Here is a 19380-nt window from a genome sequence, read left to right as displayed (position 1 = left end):
TTTTGAAGCAAGGGTGTAGAGGTTGTGATATTGAGGTCGCCGACCGCCGGCTTCCATTTTGTTTTGTAGTTGGCTATGTCAGGTTTTGATGTGATTTTGGTTATGGACTGGCTATCGTCATACCGGGCTGTTATTGATTGCTACCGCCAGTGGGTTACTGTGTGTACCTTGAGCGGGGATTGTTTCCACTTCTTGGGAGATCGGGTTGGTAGTGTTTTTCCACCAGTGTATGATCTACGAAGACGGAGTGAGGTTAGTTGTCTTCTCGCTAGTTGTATGAGTAGTGAATGTGATGAGACCCAGACTGTATTGCCAAGAGTGGTTTGTGAGTACTTGAACCTCTTTCTCGAGGATCTTGTTAGTTTGCCACCCCATCGAGAGATGGAGTTTTCTATTGATTTAGTGCCCGGCACAACGCCGATTTCCATGGCACCTTACCATTTTGCCCCAGCCAAGTTGAGTGAGTTGAAGATTCAACTCCAGGAATTGCTAGATAAGGGCTTTATTCACCCTAGTACTTTGCCGTGGGGAGCATCAGCTCTCTTTTCTAAGAAGAAAGATGGGGCTTTGAGACTTTGCATTGATTACCAAAAATTGAATTGCGCTACGGTTAAGAACAAGTACCCTATGCCCCGTATAGATGATTTCTTTGACCAGTTGAAAGGGTCCCGTTATTTCTCTAAGATAGACTTGAGATAGGGTTACCATCAGTTGAGGGTCAGGGAGGAAGATGTTCCGAAGACGGCATTCCGTACGTGGTATGGCCACTACGAGCTTCTGGTGATGCCTTTTGGGCTCACCAATGCACCGGCAGTGTTTATGGATTTGATGAACCAGATATTCCGGAAATTCTTAGATCGTTTTGTAGTCATTTTCGTGGGCGACATCCTGATTTATTCACCTTCTGAGGAGGAGCACGAGGAACACTTGAGAGTGGTACTTGAGTTGCTTAGAGCCCATAAGCTATATGCCAAGTTTGGGAAGTGTGAGTTTTGGCTAACAGAGGTTAAGTTCTTAGGCCATGTAGTCTCCGAGGAAGGGGTGTCAGTTGATACATCCAAGATTGAGGCAGTGCAAGATTGGGCACAGCCTAAGAGTGTTTTTGAGATCCGCAATTTTCTGGGATTAGCTGGGTATTACCGCAACAAAACCGCCAGTTTGTGAAAGAGTTCTCCAAGCTAGCTTCACCATTGACTAGATTGGCGCGGAAAGGGGTCAAATTTGTATGGAGTGAGACTTGTGAAAAGTCGTTCCAATCGCTGAAAATTAGACTTACCACCGCTCTGGTTTTGATTATTCCGGAGAGAGGTTTGGGCTATGCGGTTTATTGTGATGCCTCATGAGAGGGTCTGGGTTGTGTGTTGATGCAAGAGGGGAAAGTGGTAGCCTATGGCTCGCAGCAGTTGAAAATACACGAGAGGAATTACTCTACACATGACCTAGAGTTAGCAGTTGTGATTTTTGCCTTAAAGATTTGGAGACATTACCTGTATGGTGAGAGGTTTGAGGTGTTCTCGGATCATAAGAGTCTGAAGTATCTGTTTACACATAAAGATTTGAACTTGAGGCAGAGGAGGTGGATGGAATTAATTGAGGATTATGACTTCAAGTTGCATTATCATCCGGGGAAGGCCAATGTTGTGGCTGATGCCCTTAGCAGGAAATCCATTAGTGATGTAGCTTCTATAGCCATCCGGGAGTGGGAGATGTTGGGTGCACTTGGCGAGTTTGATTTGCTTCTGGGCGAATCTGTTGAGCCTGCGGCTTTGTTTTTAGTAGTTGCGCAGCCTACACTTGTGAATCAAGTGTTAAAGGCACATAGGGGTTATCTTGAGGTAGAATCCCTCCGGGAGAAGATCTCCAGTGGGAAGGTTGAGAAGGGTGTGATTGTGTATCCTGACCTGAGTGTGAGATACCGAGACCGTTTGTTTGTGCCAGAGTCTTGCCGAGAGGAGGTACTCTGAGAGTTTCACCATTCACGCCTTGTGGTGCATCCGGGAGGCACTAAGATGTGTCGTGATTTGGGTCACCAGTTTTGGTGGTGGGGTATGAAGAAAGATGTGACATTTTTTGTATCTAAGTGCCTTACTTGTCAGCAAGTGAAGGCCGAGAATCAGAGGCCAGTGGGTTTGTTGCAACCCTTGCCTATAGTCGAGTGGAAGTGGGAGCATGTCACTATGGACTTCGTTGTAGATCTTCTGAGGACTCAATGAGGTAGTGATACTGTTTGGGTGGTTGTAGACCGATTGACTAAGTCGGCGCACTTTATCCCTATGCGTGTGAGAGATTCGGTAGACCATCTTGTCGACTTGTATGTTCGGGACATAGTGAGGTTGCACGGGGTCCCAGTGTCAATCGTCTCAGATAGAGATCCACGTTTTACTACTAGGTTGTGGCAGAGTTTGCAAAGTGCCTTGGGCACTAGGTTGACCTTTAGCACGGCTTATCATCCTCAGACTGACTGGCAATCTGAGCGTACTATACAGATCCTTGAGTATATGCTTCGAGGTTGTGTCATTGACTTTAGTGGGTTGTGGAAGAGGCACTTGCTGTTGGTGGAGTTTGCCTACAATAATAGTTTCCAATCGAGCATTGGTATGGCACCGTTTGAGGCCTTGTATGGCCGACCGTGTAGGTCTCCACTTTGTTGGGCCGAGGTGGGTGATGCACCTTTGTTGGGCCCGGAGTTGGTTCGGGAGACGACGGAGAAAGTTGAGCTTATCCGTAAGAGACTTGTTACAGCCCAGAGTCATCAAAAGTGTTATGCCGACTGTAGGAGGAGGCCTTTGCTATTTGGGGTGGATGATCATGTTTTCTTGAAAATATCACCTAGGCGGGGATTGATGAGGTTTGGTAAGAGTGGGAAGTTGTCCCCGCGATTTCTTGGCCCTTTCGAGATCCTTGAGAGGATTGGTGAGGTTGCCTACCATTTAGCTTTGCCGCCGCAGTTGTCCGAAGTGCATGGCGTGTTTCATGTTAGTATGCTTCAGAAATACGAGCCGGATCCGTCGCATGTATTGGATTGGACCGACTTAGAGATAGACGAGGATGCCTCGTATGAGGAGAGACCGGTTCGGGTCTTGGATAGGCGGGATCAAGTCTTGCGAGGCAAGACGATACCCTTGGTGAAAGTTTTGTGGAAACATCACGGGGTTGAAGAAGCCACTTGGGAACGCGAGTTGGAGGTCCGAGAGAAGTATCTGGATCTATTTGTCAATGTATGATCGTATGTTGAATATTTTGTTGTATTGATAAACTTTAAGAGCATTGAATATGTCTTAAGTTGTAAAACATTGTATATGTTTCGGTTTATAGGAGTATTATGGTAAATGCCTTGAAAATGAAAGTTAATGTAGCATTGCATATGTTGAATGTACTGTGGCAATGCAAATATATCTTTAACATTGAATATGTTATGAAATGGTGGAATATGATATTGGAAAATTTTAAATTTCAAAGAAAGGCATGTTGTTAATGCATACTGAATTATATTGTGAATTGCCTCTTGAATAGAGATGGGATAACCGGTACTGGGTCAAGATGTTGGTTATGGAATTGTAATATTGTTGGGAATTGAGAAATCATGTTTTTGAAACTTATATCTAATTTCGGGGATGAAATTCTTTAAGGATGGGAGGTTATAGCGATCCCGGGTTTTCCCCTTAATGTACAGTATTCTGGACTTAGGTTCCACGGTTGAGTATTGTTGCATTTGTTTCATTTTTGTCCTTCAATTCCGTATATTTGAATTTTAGGATGTGTTGGGCAGGTTTGTACCAGGTTGGGAGTGTTTTGAAACAAATGGTTGCTGCCCAGATTTTGGTGTCTTCGCTCGAGCGAGCTCTGTGTTTCAGATCATTCGCTCAAGCCAGGGTTCCTTCGCTCGAGCGAGAAGTCTTGCGCTCGAGCTTGCGTCTGCATCTGGTTCTGGACCTGAAGGTTGCAATTCTTCGCTCGAGCAAGCGAGGTCTATGTTTTGGGTTTCTTCGCTAGAGCGAGCTTTTCTTCGCTCGAGCATGCTTCTGGGTTGCAAACCTGAAGTTTCGATTTGTTGGCTCGAGCGAGGCTTTCTACGCTCGAACGAGGTTTCTTTGTGTCTGGTCGCTCGAGCGACCACTCCTTCGCTCAAGTGAGCCTCAAATATATCAGTTGGCAACAACTTCTTCTTCTTCACTTCTTCATCTCTTTTTTCTCTCAAACCCTAGAACGGCTGCCTCTCTCTCTAAACCACCACTTCTCTCTACAAATCCATCTAGTACTAGTGTGTTTCTACCCTAGTCCCTTTGTTAAAAGTGTGGAGCTTGGTGTGGGCTATATTTCAATCCGAAAAGTTGTGGATTTGGAGCACTTTGAGTTTCACCTCTCTTCTCCTTTGAGCTCCGAAAATTAAGGTAGGGATAACCTACTCTATTCTATGAGTTTTAACATAAATTTTGGTCATTTTGATTAGATGGTGTTGCTTAGTCATTTTGAGAAAGTTAGGGTTTGATTTGAGGTTATAAAAATGGGGGTTTTCAAATGTTAAAACCTATGTGTGCATGAGACATTGAAAAATGAAATTATTGTTGTTAAATCGATGAAATTGAGCCTTTAGGCTAATATTGAGAAAAGGGGGAAAATGCCCTAATTATGTTGAATAATTAATTTGAGTAATTTATTTGGGGAAATGTGAAATTGAAGTGAAATTCATGAAATTAAAAAATTGTGGGAGTAAATGGTGTAGTTGGATAATTTAATCACTCACCTATGAAAATGTCGATATTTTATCTGTTGATAAATTTATTAGCTATTTAGAGATAACTGCTTTGGGCTATCGGTGGAGGATAATCTTGATTGTTGTAGACATTGTATGATTATTAGGGAAAACTGAAACTAATCACATTGAATATGTCATTGAATATGACGGTTGGAATAATACAGCAATTGTGTGTATTGATTGATCATTGTATATCATAATTGTTTAAATACATTGTATATGTATATTGTTTGGGAGGAGATAAGGGATGTACTCTATGGTTTGAGAGGAGATAGGGGATGGACTCTCAAACCTGTTTGGCAGGAGATAGGAGATGGACTCCACTGATATAGCAAATTTGTGTAGCACTTGAAATATGGAAGTGTTGAAGTATGGAAGTGTTTTAATATAAGTTATTTTCTCATGTGAATTGTGAAGTATGGAAGTGTTTTAATATGTGTTATAGCCTCATTGAATTGTTTGGCCAGTTTGGAGCCATAATTATGAATCGAAACTGTATAAGTGAAGGAAACTAAAATGAAAAATGGATGTACCTGATGTTGAATTGAAAAGTGTTGTAAGTTGGTTTATAAGTGTCAACCATATATCAATGCTATTGTTTTAGTTATTTCTCATACTTGGTTTAGTATATCTCTATTGGGCATTGACTCACCCTATACGGGACATCATTTTCAGGTTCAGGTGATATGCCACCTCCAAGGACATAGCTTGAAAGGCTTAGAGGCCGAAGATCCTTTTTTGTTGTTTACCTTGTTGTGTATTATATGTAAATTCAAGCCGAGGCCTTAATGTGTATGAGTTAGTACTCTCTTTTTTTGTAACCAAGTGTTGTCTTGGAAAGTTGTAAGCTCGTAGGGCACTTACTTTTGTTGTTGACATGTAATACTTTTGTGATAAATACTTTGATAAATAGATGTGCACTTTATTCTCTTGAATATATTGTCAATTTCTTGTATCATGAATGTATGAATTATGGGTTTATTTTGGGGGCATTACAACACCTAAGACTCCGTTTGGGAAGGCAGATTTGGAACAAAATAGCCGCTACAGTCCAAAAAAGGCTAAATTAGCCACTAACAGACAAAACAGATTTACGTGTTATGCATTGTCCCACGCCAGGGTGAATTTACCAAACTATCCCCTCCCACACTGCTTGACATGAGCGCTGCCTCACCACACACGCAACACTGAAATTAGGTCACACCAACAACATGCTGAAGCGAAGCAGCAAATCGGGGACGCTGAACTGCGAAGACATCGCGCGAACAACGCCAAAGCTGATCGAAACCGGAGGATGCATCGCGCGAAGAATGCCAAAGAGGAACTCGCCGTCTAAAACACCACCGATCTTCAGGTACTAGTTGCTTTTCTGTTTTTTTTTTTTTTTTTTTTTGTGTGTGTGTGAGTGCGTAAATCCATCGCCTTCAACCAAATCTAGTGGGTTCATCTGTCAAAGCCATTGTTGTGGGTAGTTAAACATATTTCGCCATTTTGTTTTCGACATCTGTGGTTGTTTTTTTGATTTGTGTTTGCTTTGTTTGTCATTTTTTTTTTTCGCATATGGGAGACCCACTGCTCTGTCATGGAAATGTAGCCAAATACCCCCCACCCCTTTTTTTCGAACTACAAACGCTAATCTTCATACCATGCTGTGATAGTTTTTTTTTTTTTTTTTGGGTAAATTGAGTTTCACGTATTGTTTTGTTTTTTTTTTTCTTACTGCAGATCTGCTAATTATATTTTTATTTCGAATTCAATTTGTTTTTCAAACAGAGGTTTTGTAATTTCAATTTTTTTTTTTTTGCTTTTTGCAGAATATTTGTTTTTGTTACACTCAGGTTCTGATAACCCATTCCCAAAATTTTGATAATTCATGTATTGCCAATTTCATGTATTATTTTGCCAATCCAAATAGAATTCATGTATTTTCTTTTTTTCTTTTTTTCGAAATCTCGAATTCCTGTTTATGTATTGCCAATTTGACGAAATGATGACAACACAACGAAGAGAATGAACCGTTTCACAAAGTTAGATTTTAAAATAAATAAAAAAACTTTGTAGCAAATTAATAGAAAATAATAATTCAAACAATACCAACAAACAAATTAATAAAAGAAAGTAAAAAAAAATAAAAAAATTTAGTAACGCCTTTTCCAAAAACAAGAAACAAAAGAGTAAAAAACTATGAAAAAAAAAAGACACGAAAATTATCCAAGTCTGTGAATTCATTTTCCACGTGATTTTCAAAAAAAAAACAAAACATAAATTGCCTTACCGGACAAGAAAAATAAACAAATTGGAAAAAAAAAATATATATATATATATACATTAAAAGCAAAGACTAGGCTGACATTGTCAGCCGTTTGTGCAGTTTGGAACTTTCACTATAAGGGCATTTTGGTCATTTCACATGTGGCCACCTCACAAAAAAGCCAAAAGGCAAAAAAATCCAAAAAGTCTATCCCAAACCAGGTTTTTAGCCCCAAGCTAAAATAACCAACAAGCCAACTTACTTTCCAAACCACACCTAAGCCTCCGTTTGGGAAGGCAAATTTGGGCAAAAATAGCCACCACGGTCCAAAAAAGGCTAAATTAGCCACTAGTAGACAAAATAGATTCATGTGCTATGGATTGACCCAGGCCAGGGTGAATTTACCAAACTACACCCTCCCACTCTACTTGACCTGAGCACCGCATCACCACACATGCAACGCTAAAATTAGGTCACACCAACAACACGCTGAATCAAAGGGCGAATCATTGACGCTGAACGGCGAAGACATCGCGCGAACAACGCTAAAGCCTATCGGAACCGGAGGACACATCGCGCGAAGAACGCAAAAGAGGAACTTGCCGTCTGAAACACCACCGATCTTTTAGTACTAGTTGCTTTTCTGGTTTTTTTTTTTTTTTTTTCCTTTGCTTTGTTTGTGCGTAAATCCATCGCCTTCAACCCCATCTGGTGGGTTCATTTGTCAAAGCCATTGTTGTGGGTCGTTACACATCTTTCGCCATTTTTTTTTTCAGCATCTATGGTTGTTTTTTTCATTTGTGTTTGCTTTGTTTATGTCAATTTTTTTTTTCACATGTGGGAAACGCACTGCTCTGTCATGGAAATGTAGCCAAATATCCCCCTGTTTTTTTTTTTTTCAACTGCAAACGCTAATCTTCGTTCCATGCTGTGATAACTTTTTTTTTTTTTTTTTTTGGTAAATTGAGGTTCACGTTTTGTTTTTTTTTTTTTTTTGCTACAGCAGATCTGCTAATTATATTTTTTTGAATTCAGTTTGTTTTTCAAATAGAGGTTTTGTAATTTCATTTTTTTTTTGGTTTGTGCGGAATATTTGTTTTTGTTACACTCAGGTTCTGATAACCCATTCCCAAAATTCTGATAATTCATGTATTGCCAATTTCATGTATTATCTTGCCAATCCAAATAGAATTCATGTATTTTCTTTTTTCCGAAATCTCGAATTCATGTTGGTGTATTGCCAATTTGACGAAACGATGACAACACAAAGAAGCGAATGAATCGTTTCACAAAGTTAGATTTTAAAATAATTAAAAAAAACATTGAAACTGATTAATAAAAAATAATAATTCAACCAATACCAACAAACAAATTAATAAAAGAAAGTAAAAAAAAATAAAAAAAAATTTAGTAATGCCTTTTCCAAAACCAAGAAACAAAATAATGAAAAAACTTTGAAAAAAAGAAAGAAAAGAAAATTATTCAAGTTTGTGGATTCTTTCCCACGTAATTTTCAAAAAAAACAAAACATTAATTCCCTTCGGGACAAAAAATAAACAAATTGGGAAAATATATATATATATATATATATATATTAAAGCAAAGACTTCAGTCGCTTGTGCAATTTGGTACTTTCACAATAAGGGCATTTGGGTCATTTCACATGTGGCAACCTCACAAAAAAGCCAAAAAGTGAAACACTCCAAAAAGTCTATCCTAAACCAGGTTTTTTAGCCCCAGGCTAAAATAACCAAAAAGCCAAAAAAGCCAACTCACTTCCCAAACCACACCTAAGACTCCGTTTGTGAAGGCAGATTTGGGCTAAAATAGCCACTACAGTCGAAAAAACACTAAATTAGCCACTAGCAGACAAAAGAGATTCACGTGCTATATATTGTCCCATGGTCGGGTGAATTTACCAAACTACCCCCCTCCCACACTGCTTGACATGAGCGCCGCCTCACCACACACGCAACACTAAAATTAGGTCACACCAACAACACATTGAAGCGAAGGGGCAAATCGGGGATGTTGAACGGTGAAGACATCGCACGAACCACGCCAAACCCGATGGGAAACGGAGGACACATCGCGCGAAGAACGCCAAAGAAGAACTCGCCGTCTAAAACACCACCGATCTTTAGGTACTAGTTGTTTTTCTATTTTTTTTTTTTTTTTTTTTGCTTTTTTTGTGCGTAAATCCGTCGCCTTCAACCAAATCAGGAGGGTTCATCTGTCAAAGCCATTGTTGTGGGTAGTTAAACATCTTTCGCCATTTTCTTTTCAACGTCTGTAGTTGTTTTTTTTATTTGTGTTCGCTTTGTTTATGTCAATTTTTTTTTTTCGCATGTGGGAAACCCACTGCTCTGTCACGGAAATGTAGCCAAATACCCCCCTGTTTTTTTTTTTTGAACTACAAATTCAAAATCTTCATAGCATGCTGTGATAATTTTTTTTTTTGTTGGTAAATTGAGGTTCATGTTTTGTTTTGTTTTCTTTTTTTCTTACTGCAGATCTGCTAATTATATTTTTTTCGAATTCAGTTTGTTTTCCAAACTGAGGTTTTGTAATTTCGGGTTTTTTTTTTCTTTTTCTTTTTTGAGAAATTTTTTTTTTGTTACACTCCGGTTCTGATAACCCATTCCCAAATTTCTGATAATTCATGTATTGCAAATTTCATGTATTATCTTGCCAATCCAAATAGAATTCATGTATTTTCTTTTTTTCTTTTTTCGAAATCTCGAATTCCTGTTTGTGTATTGCCAATAAAACGAAACGATGACAACACAAAGAAGCGAATGAACCGTTTCACAAAGTTAGATTTTAAAATAAATAAAAAAACATTGAAACAAACTAATAAAAAATAATAATTCAAACAATACCAACAAACAAATTAATAAAAGCAAGTAAAAAAAATTTTGTAACGCCTTTTCCAAAACCTAGAAACAAAATAATAAAAAACTACGAAAAAAAAAAAGACAAGAAAATTATCCAAGTTCGTCAATTCATTATCCACGTAATTTTCAAAAAAACAAAACATAAATTTCCCTACCAGACAAAAAAAATAAACAAATTGGAAAAATATATATCTATATATATATATATATGAAAATCAAAGACTAGGCTGACGTTGTTAGCCGTTTGTGCAGTTTGGTACTTTCACGATACAGGCATTTGGGTCATTTCACATGTGGCCACCACACAAAAAAGCCAAAAAGGAAAAAAATCCAAAAGGTCTATCCCAAACCAGGTTTTTTAGCCCCAGGCTAAAATAACAAAAAAGCCAAAAAGCCAACTCACATACCAAACCAGACCTAAAACTCTGTTTGGGAAGGCAGATTTTAGCTAAAATAGCCACTACAGTCCAAAAAAGGCTAAATTAGCCACTAGCAGACAAAAGAGAGTCACGTGCTATGCATTGTCCCATGCCAGGGTGAATTTAACAAACTACCCCCCTCCCACACTGGTTGACATGAGCGCCGCCTAACCACACACGCAACACTGAAATTAGGTCACACCAACAACACGTTGAAGCGAAGGCGCAAATCAGGGATGCTGAATGCAAAGACATCGCACGAAGAATGCCAAAGTCAATCGGAACCGGAGGACACATCGCGCGAAGAACGCCAAACAAGAACTCGCCGTCTAAAACACCACCGTTTTTCAGGTACTAGTTGTTTTTCTTTTTCTTTTTCTTTTTTTTTTTTTGCTTTGTTTGTGCGTAAATCCATTGCCTTCAACCAAATCTGATGGGTTCATCTGTCAAAGCCAGTGTTATGGGTGGTTAAGCACCTTTTGCCTTTTTTTTTTTTCGACATCTGTAGTTGTTTTTTTGATTTGTGTTTGCTTTGTTTATGTCAATTTTTTTTTTTTTTGCATGCCGGAAACCTACTGCTCTGTCACGGAAATGTAGCCAAATACCCCCCTATTTTTTTTTTTGAACTACAAATTCAAAATCTTCATAGCATGCTGTGATAAATTTTTTTTTTTTTTTGGTAAATTAAGGTTCACGTTTTGTTTTGTTTTCTTTTTTTCTTACTGCAGATCTGCTAATTATATTTTTTTCGAATTCAGTTTGTTTTTCAAACTGAGGTTTTGTAATTTTGGGTTTTTTTTTTTTTTTTTTGAGAATTTTTTTTTTTGTTACACTCCGGTTCTGATAACCCATTCCCAAAATTCTGATAATCCATGTACTGCCAATTTCATTTATTATCTTGCCAATCCAAATAGAATTCATGTATTTTCTTTTTTTTCTTTTTTTTGAAATCTTGAATTCTTGTTTGTGTATTGCCAATTTGACGAAACGATGGCAACACAAAGAAGCGAATGAACCGTTTCACAAAGTTAGATTTTAAAATAAATAAGAAAACATTGAAACAAATTAATAAAAAATAATAATTCAAACAATACCAACAAACAAATTAATAAAAGAATGTAAAAAAAATAAAAAAATTTAGTAACGCCTTTTCCAAAACGTAGAAACAAAATAATAAAAAACTATGAAAAAAAAGACAAGAAAATTATCCAAGTTTGTGAATTCATTTTCTACGTGTGTGAGTGAAAATCTGACCACACTGCCCGTTTAGTGATCTGCTGGAGAGCACAGGTAGAATAGATGGCTTTAGCAACCTGTAACAGAAAGGAAAAGCTCCGGCGGTGGTTCTTCCACCCGGGGGCACTCCGACGATCAAGTCAGTATATCTCTCAAAGATAATCAAGTATTAAACTGAATACTCAAAACATAAATTGCATACCTTAGACCCACGGGGGTGCCTCTCTTTTATAATATACTCAATCCAAGTCCCACTAGAAGTATGACTTCTATGGACTCTTTAAGAGATAAAGATAAACTCCCTAAGAGCTCTATCCTTATCTTGGTTAAGTCCCCTCCTTGCCTTAGGACTCTTGCCCCCTTATCTCGGATTCCGATATCTTCGGAGATGACCTCGGCTTCTCCGAGATTACCTCGGCTTAACTACCAGGGCACGTGGCACCTCGGCTGACACGTCGGCGTCACCATGCACGTGTTGGTATTCAGAAAATATATCCCCACAACTGCCCCCTAGGTTCTATTACCTCGGCATTTTGAGGTGATGGAACCTATTCCGATATTTTGTCACCTCTTTTCTGAGTAATGGTTCAAAAACTGTTTAGCCAAAATTATCTACTTTCAGCCGACGTGTTCTCTTCGGAGAACAAGGCTTTGGTCGTACTCTCCCACGCGCATGAGTTGTCATGCATATCTAACCGTTCCTTTTCACGTGCTTTGTTTTCATTGGAGCGTGTCTGTGACGCGCCTGGAAGCTGTCTGTTCGTTCGTCTGCGCCGTCTGACGCGTGCGTTGCTCTAGGCGCAATAATTGCCCTATTTTTGCCGCCGTTTCAAATTTTTGACAAAACTCTTTTTTTGCCTCTTCTTTTCCTTCACTTTTTCATTCTGTCTTCTTGTTCTTTCTCTCTCTGAAAGCCTTTTCCTCTCCGAATCCGCCATCGCTTAATTCTCTCTTCTGGAACTGCTTTTAATCCCTTATTCTTGCGAAGCCTTCTCTGCTATTACAACCAATTTCTGAGCTCGGCGAACATTGCCCCGGTTTTACTTGTCCCGGTAAGATTCATTCCCTTCAATGTCAATTTTCTCTTTCTGTGCTTTTGTCTGCCTGTTGCCATTACTGAATTTGTTCGAAGCCTTGGATTTATTTGTATCTTGAATTTGTGGTTATACCTTGAACTTCTATACTTTTTCACCATTCTCTTTGCCACTGTTCTTGATTCTCTTTTTTTTTGTATCTCTATTGTTTCTGAGAGTTATACCTCTGTTCTTGAATCTGAAACTTCGTCTGTGTTTTCCTTTTTTTATCTGCCCCAGATCTGTGCCTTCAATCTTGATCTTTATAGTTCTTAGGTGTAGAACCTTCAAATTTAGGGAAAACGGAAATAAGCCTTATCAGCCATTTCTTAGATCTTTACCGAGGTTTTTGTAACCCTTCCTAAAAACGTCCATCTTCTGAAACATATTTTAAATTGACATAATGGGTATGTGGAGGCATAGGGTAAATACCCCAACAAAACTTGAATACTTTAGGCAAAAATTCTCTATCCCAGCCGATGTTCATCTTAAACTAGCTGGGGACAGTGATACCATCATGCCCACAGACCATACGATGCCCTTCCCTATAGTGGCTTTCACCGAATGTGGACTCCGGCTTCCACTTCATCCCCTTTTCCGTCATGTTCTTTATTTCTATAAGCTGAACCCCATGCAACTTACTATTAACTCCTATAGGGTGATCAATGGTATTATAGCCTTAGCTAGGCAAGAGAACCTTAGAATTACCCTGGCCGACCTTCAATACTGTTATACCATGTGCCCTCTTGACCTGAAGGATAGGGGTTTCGTTTATTACCTTAAACCAAGATCTACTCAGTACAAAATCGTAGCCGACCTCCCAGACTCCAACAAGGGGGCTGGAGATGATTTTCTCATTGCTTCTGGAAATTGGGAATTTGGCCCAGATGAAGATGTCCACCTTTACCCTCTTCCTCGAACAATTACAGAGGGCAAGAGTAAGAGCCCTGAGTCAACACTTAGTTGTTTTTATTTAAGTCCTTAATACTTTTTTGTTTCTGACGTCTGTTTCTTTGTCCTGCAGATCTTCATCAGCCACCGAAAAATTTTCGTCAATCCTTCTTCCCAGGAACAGATCTAAAAACACTCCTCAACCTCCCAATCCATAAACGAAAGGCCCCACTGTTACTAAACTTCATCCCTACCTACAAATCCACTTTACCCGACGTCCCAAGAAAAAGGAAGAAAAGTCTTTCTCCACCCACAGCCACGACCCTAACTGCTTCCACATCCCGAACAGATCAAGAGTCCACATCTGACCCAGCCGATCTTCCATCAACCTCGGCCCCCTACTTAATACCAATTCCTGAGCGTAAACGTCGACGAAGGCTTGTAAAAACTGCCGAGATGGTTCGTCCAAGGCCTATCGTTCAAGACCTTCTCGCCGATCTTCCAACTGACGCCGAAGCCGTACCAACGCAATCAATGCTCCCACCCAAACCAAAGAGAGTTAAAAAGGCTCAGCCTAAGGCCAGGGCTACAGATGCCGAGGCTGAGGATGCTCTGCCGATTTCTAAACTAGCAGAAAGCAAAAAATCAGCCTCTACTTCAACCAAGAGGTCTGCTGAGGGCCAACCCTCAGGGTCTACACAATCGAAGAAGGCGAGGTCATCGTCCGCGACGACCTCGGCTTCAAAGAAGCCCGATGTCCCCTGGGCCCCTGATCTATCCCTGGAGGATAGGCCCATTATGGCTAGTGAAAGTGCTGACGACATTAACGTTGGTGTCGCCCTCAGCACTGCTCTTCTCCTGCCGAATGACTTGGAGCGAAATGCTAAGCTTAGTGAGTATGAGAATTATGCTCTCATGCTCCAACACTCCGTCCAAGTGAGTATTTCTGTTTGTACTTGTGATTTTTTCTTCCGTTCTTTACTGAGAGTACTGTCTCACATTTCTGTTTTTCTGCAGGCCATTCAGCATGCCCATTCATTTTCAATGCAATCCTTTGAAAATCGTCAAAGGTTGGTTGATATGAAAAGGGAAGCGTCTTCTATGAAGAGAGAGATCAAGTCCCTTGAAGCAAAAATGAAAAAACTGGAGGATCAAGCCGAGGCTGCAACTAAAGTTCAAACTTTAGCTCTTGAGAAGGCCGAAGCTGCTGAGGCCGTTAGAAAAGTTGCTGAGGCTGAGAAAAGAGAGGCCGAGGTTCAGAAGGCCCAAGCGGAGAAAGAACTCCAGCAAGCTCTGGCCACTAAAGAGGCCGAAATCAAAGAGGCCGATGAAAAGGCCTATGCCCAAGGCATGGCCGACGTCGCAGAAGATTATAAGCTTCAAGTCAGGCAGGCATGCAACAGGGGATTTTCCCTGGGTTGGATGTCCCTGATAAAGAAGCTTCATCTCCCTGTTGACTCGCCCCTTCGGAGTGCTGACGCCATCCCTTTGCCATTTCCTCCACCTCCACCTGAAGGTGGATCAGAATCTGATGCTGATGCTGAGGATGAAGATAAAGAGGACAACGAAGAAGCCTTGGTGAGAAAACCCAAGGATGCCGTCGTAGCCAAGTCCCCTCCTCCTGCTGAGCAGGTTATGGACTTAACCTTGGATGAGGAGGGTGATGAGGCCAAGGAGGCATCTAGGGAAACTGCTACTGGGGAGCTATCGTCCAATCTTCTCCTGATAGAAAGAAGTGTTGAGGAATCATTAGCAGAGATTGATGCCGAGATACAAGCGGAAAAAGTGGCCGACGAGGTTCCTCCAGAATCGTCCGAGGTCCCAGTCCCTGCAGTGGCTAACATTGAAGAAGCTTGACAAAATTGCCTTTTGTATTTTTTCCTTCTTTTTCTGTACTTTGCATTTTGTACTTTTTTACTTTCTGGATAATGCAAAAACTCTTTCTTTTGGCCGACGTGGTTTCTTCAATATGTAACTGCAACAGTTCTTTCTCTGGATGTTTTGATCTTGTGATATTCTGTTGACTGCTTCTGCATAGTCTTGTACTTAGAAAAAATCTTTTGCATGTTGCTTCCTTAATCTTCTCGGGGTTACATACCTCGGGTATAACCATAAAACTTTTACTTCGGCAAGAAACGGTCCTGCAATCTTTTTATAAATTTCAACAAGTATAGAACATATAATTCGGAATGTAAACTTTTGCAAGCTTCTTCTTAAGTTTCAACAAGTTTTAAACGGTTATCTTAGTCTTACCTACTTGTAAATTGCTACAAATTTCAACAAGTAATGAACAATATACTTAGCCTTTATTTTAACCTGTAACTTTCTGTGTACCTCAGCGGGTGATCGTATGTCGGCTTAACATAAACTTGTAAATTACTACCAATTTCAACAAGTGTTAAGCATCTTCCCTAGGGTTTAAACAACCCACATATTGCTATGAGAACTTAAGCAATAACCTCGGCCTATCTTCGACTTGTAAATTGCTACAAATTTCAACAAGTGAAGATAAAGAATCAGCTTAATTCCAACTTGTAAATTGCTACAAATTTCAACAAGTGAATTAAGGAATAACATCGGCTTAACTTCAACTTGTGAATTGCTACAAATTTCAACAAGTGAAGATAAGGAATCAGCTTAATTCCAACTTGTAAATTGCTACAAATTTCAACAAGTGAATTAAGGAATAACATCGGCTTAATTTCAACTTGTAAATTGCTACAAATTTCAACAAGTGAAGATAAGGAATCAGCTTAATTCCAACTTGTAAATTGCTACAAATTTCAACAAGTGAATTAAGGAATAACATCGGCTTAACTTCAACTTATAAATTGCTACAAATTTCAACAAGTGAAGATAAGGAATCAGCTTAATTCCAACTTGTAAATTGCTACAAATTTCAACAAGTGAATTAAGGAATAACATTGGCTTGACTTTGCCTGGGTTTGATATGTCTTCAATAAACATCCATGCATAACTTTATCAATCATATATGTTGAAAGATTCTGAAAAGACTTTATTGATGATATCGGCCAAACAATGATGTTTATCTAATGATAGAAAAATTTCAAATTACAAGTATTCCAAGGTCTGGGCAATGCTTTGCCCTCATTGTCCTCAAGCCGATATGCTCCATTGCCTAATACTGAAGTAATTCTGTAGGGTCCTTCCCAGTTTGGGCCAAGCTTGCCCTCCCTGGGATCCTTCTTGTTCCCGACGACTTTTCTTAGGACTAAGTCGCCAACTTGAAAATCTCTTGGATTAACCTTCTTGTTGTAAGCTCTGGCAAGCTGTTGCTGGTATACTGCGAGTTGAATTGCAGCTTTCTCTCTTCGTTCTTCCAATAAATCCAGGTCTCGGGCTAAGAGTATGTCATTGGTGCCATTCTCTACTCCCTGGGTTCTGATCCCTGGGATGCCAATCTCTAATGGGATGACTGCTTCTGTGCCATAGGCCATGGCAAAGGGGGATTCTCCTGTTGATCTTCTCGGCGTAGTCCGATATGCCCAAAGTACGTTGGGTAACTCGTCTACCCACTTTCCTTTTGCTGCCTGGAGCCTCTTCTTTATTCCATCCAGGATTACTTTGTTGGATGCCTCTGCTTGCCCATTGCTTTGAGGAAAACTTGGTGTTGAGAAATAATTCTTGATCTTGAATTTTGCACAAAAGTTTTTGACAAGTTTGCTGTCGAACTGTGTTCCGTTGTCGGCAACTATTGCTCTTGGAATCCCAAATCTTGTGATAATGTTCTTCCATATAAAATTCTTGACGTCCACATCTCGGATTTTGGCAAGAGGTTCTGCCTCTATCCATTTTGTAAAGTAGTCTGTTGCTACCAGCAAGTATTTTCTCTGCCCAGTTGCCTAGGGAAGTTGTCCAACCAGATCCATGCCCCATTGGGCAAACGGCCAAGGGCTGGATACTGGGTTTAGGTCGGCAGCTGGCTGATGTATCAAAGGTGCAAACTTTTGACATTGTTCACACTTCTTTACATAGGCTTCGGCATCCTTTTGCATGTAGGGCCACCAATACCCCTGGGTAATGACCCTGTGGGCTAACGATCTGCCCCCAGCATGGCTTCCACAGATTCCTTCATGAATCTCGTAAAGAAAATCTTCAACCTGCAAAGGGTGTACGCACCTTAAAAGTGGTCCAGTGAACGACCTCCTGTAGAGATGACCTTCCACTGTTAGACTGAATCTGGCCGACTTCAGCCTTATTTTATGCGCTTCTTTATGGTCTTCTGGCAGCTTTCCCTCTTTTAGGAATGCAATGATTGCATCCATCCAGCTTGGTCCAAAGCCCACGCACATTGCCTCTTGTTCAGTGCTCTGTTTGTCTATGCTCGGGGCCGACATGTAGTCGATCATAATTGTCCTTGTTTTTCCAGTTTGAATTGAGCTGGCCAAGTTGGCTAACGCGTCGGCGTGGGTGTTGTCATCTCGGCTAACCTGGAGTAATCTGCAGTTCTGGAATAGGGCTGCCAGTCGGACGACTTCCTTTGCATATGCCGACATTCTTTCGTCTCTGGCTGCAAATTCTCCTGTTGACTGGTTAACAATCAGTTGTGAATCACAAAAAACAATTACCTCGTCTGCCTCTGCTGCTGCTGCTAGCTTTAGCCCTGCAATTAATGCTTCATATTCTGCTTCATTATTGGAGGCTTTGAACCCCAGATGGATGGACTGTTCTACAATTTCTCCATCTGGAGATATCAGCAGTACTCCTGCTCCTGCTCCCTGGCGGTTTGAACTTCCATCGACGAATAGTCTGAATGAATCGCCGATGTAGATGTTGCATGGTCTGAGCTTTTCTTTCTCTTGCCTTTTTGTCTTTGACTGGGATTCTTTTTGCTTGTCGGGGCGATGCTCATTTTGGCTCGACGGAGCCCGAGGTGTGATGGCTTCAGGTGTGAGTTCTGCGACGAAGTCGGCCAAAACTTGGCCCTTTATTGTTGTTCTTGGCCTAAATTCTAGGTCAAACTGGCCCAGTGTTACTGCCCATTTTGCTATCCTTCCTGTTAAGTCTCCTTGATGTAATAAGGACTTCAGCGGGTGTTCTGTTAGGACCACAATTTTGTGTGCCTGAAAGTAATGGCTCAATTTCTTTGAAGCCATTACCAAGGCTAGCATTAATTTTTCCAGTGGTAGGTATCTTGTATCTGCGTCAGCCAAAGTCTTACTTACATAATAGACAGCCTTCTGCTCCCCTTTTTCCTCACGGATTAGCACTGCACTGACTGCGTGCTCAGAGACTGCTAAGTACAAAAATAATTCCTCCCCTGGAATTGGGTTAGAAAGGACCGGGGTTGTGGTCAAGTATTTTTTTAGGTCGGCTAAGGCAGCTTCACATTCTTCTGTCCATAGGAAGTCTGTGGCTTTTTTCACCAGGTTAAAGAAGGGTCTGCACTTGTCTGAGCTTCTGCTGATGAATCGGTTTAGGGATGCGGCCCTTCCAGTGAGTACTTGAACTTGCTTTGCCGATGTCGGACTCTGTAGTTCCAGGATGGCCTTGATTTGGTCTGGGCTGGCCTCAATGCCTTTTCTTGTTACCAAATATCCTAGAAATTTACCTGACCCAACTCCGAAGGCACACTTCGAGGCGTTGAGTCGGAGCCGATATTTTTTGAGTATGTCAAAGACCTCTTTTAGGTCGGCAAGATGACCTTCTGATTTCTTGGTCTTTACGACCATGTCATCGATGTAAACTTCTACCGTTTTGCCAATTAGATGTTTAAACATTTTTGTCACTAACCTCTGATAGGTTGCTCCTGCGTTTTTCAGCCCAAAAGGCATTACCTTGTAACAGTACAGGCCTTTCGGGGTGATGAACGCGGTCTTCTCCTCATCTGGTGGGT

The 19380-nt window shown here is 40.5% G+C and overlaps 1 protein-coding gene across 1 annotated transcript; it reads left to right on the top strand.

Moving 5' to 3' along the window:
• The first annotated feature begins 13426 nt into the window (after nt 1–13426).
• On the top strand, nt 13427–15473 carry LOC145796633 (uncharacterized). The gene is made up of 2 exons (XM_082881823.1): nt 13427–14459; nt 14541–15473. The coding sequence occupies exons 1-2, from the start codon at nt 13980–13982 to the stop codon at nt 15378–15380; spliced, it is 1320 nt and encodes a 439-aa protein (XP_082737949.1). The 5' UTR covers nt 13427–13979; the 3' UTR covers nt 15381–15473.
• The last annotated feature ends 3907 nt before the right edge of the window (nt 15474–19380 follow it).

This window comes from Camellia sinensis, chromosome 8 (genome assembly GCF_055761805.1).
Source record: "Camellia sinensis isolate YWXY chromosome 8, ASM5576180v1, whole genome shotgun sequence".
NCBI classification, from domain to species: Eukaryota; Viridiplantae; Streptophyta; class Magnoliopsida; order Ericales; family Theaceae; genus Camellia; species Camellia sinensis.
Note: the sequence above shows the minus strand (reverse complement) of the source record. Positions and strands in the feature narration are given on the sequence as shown.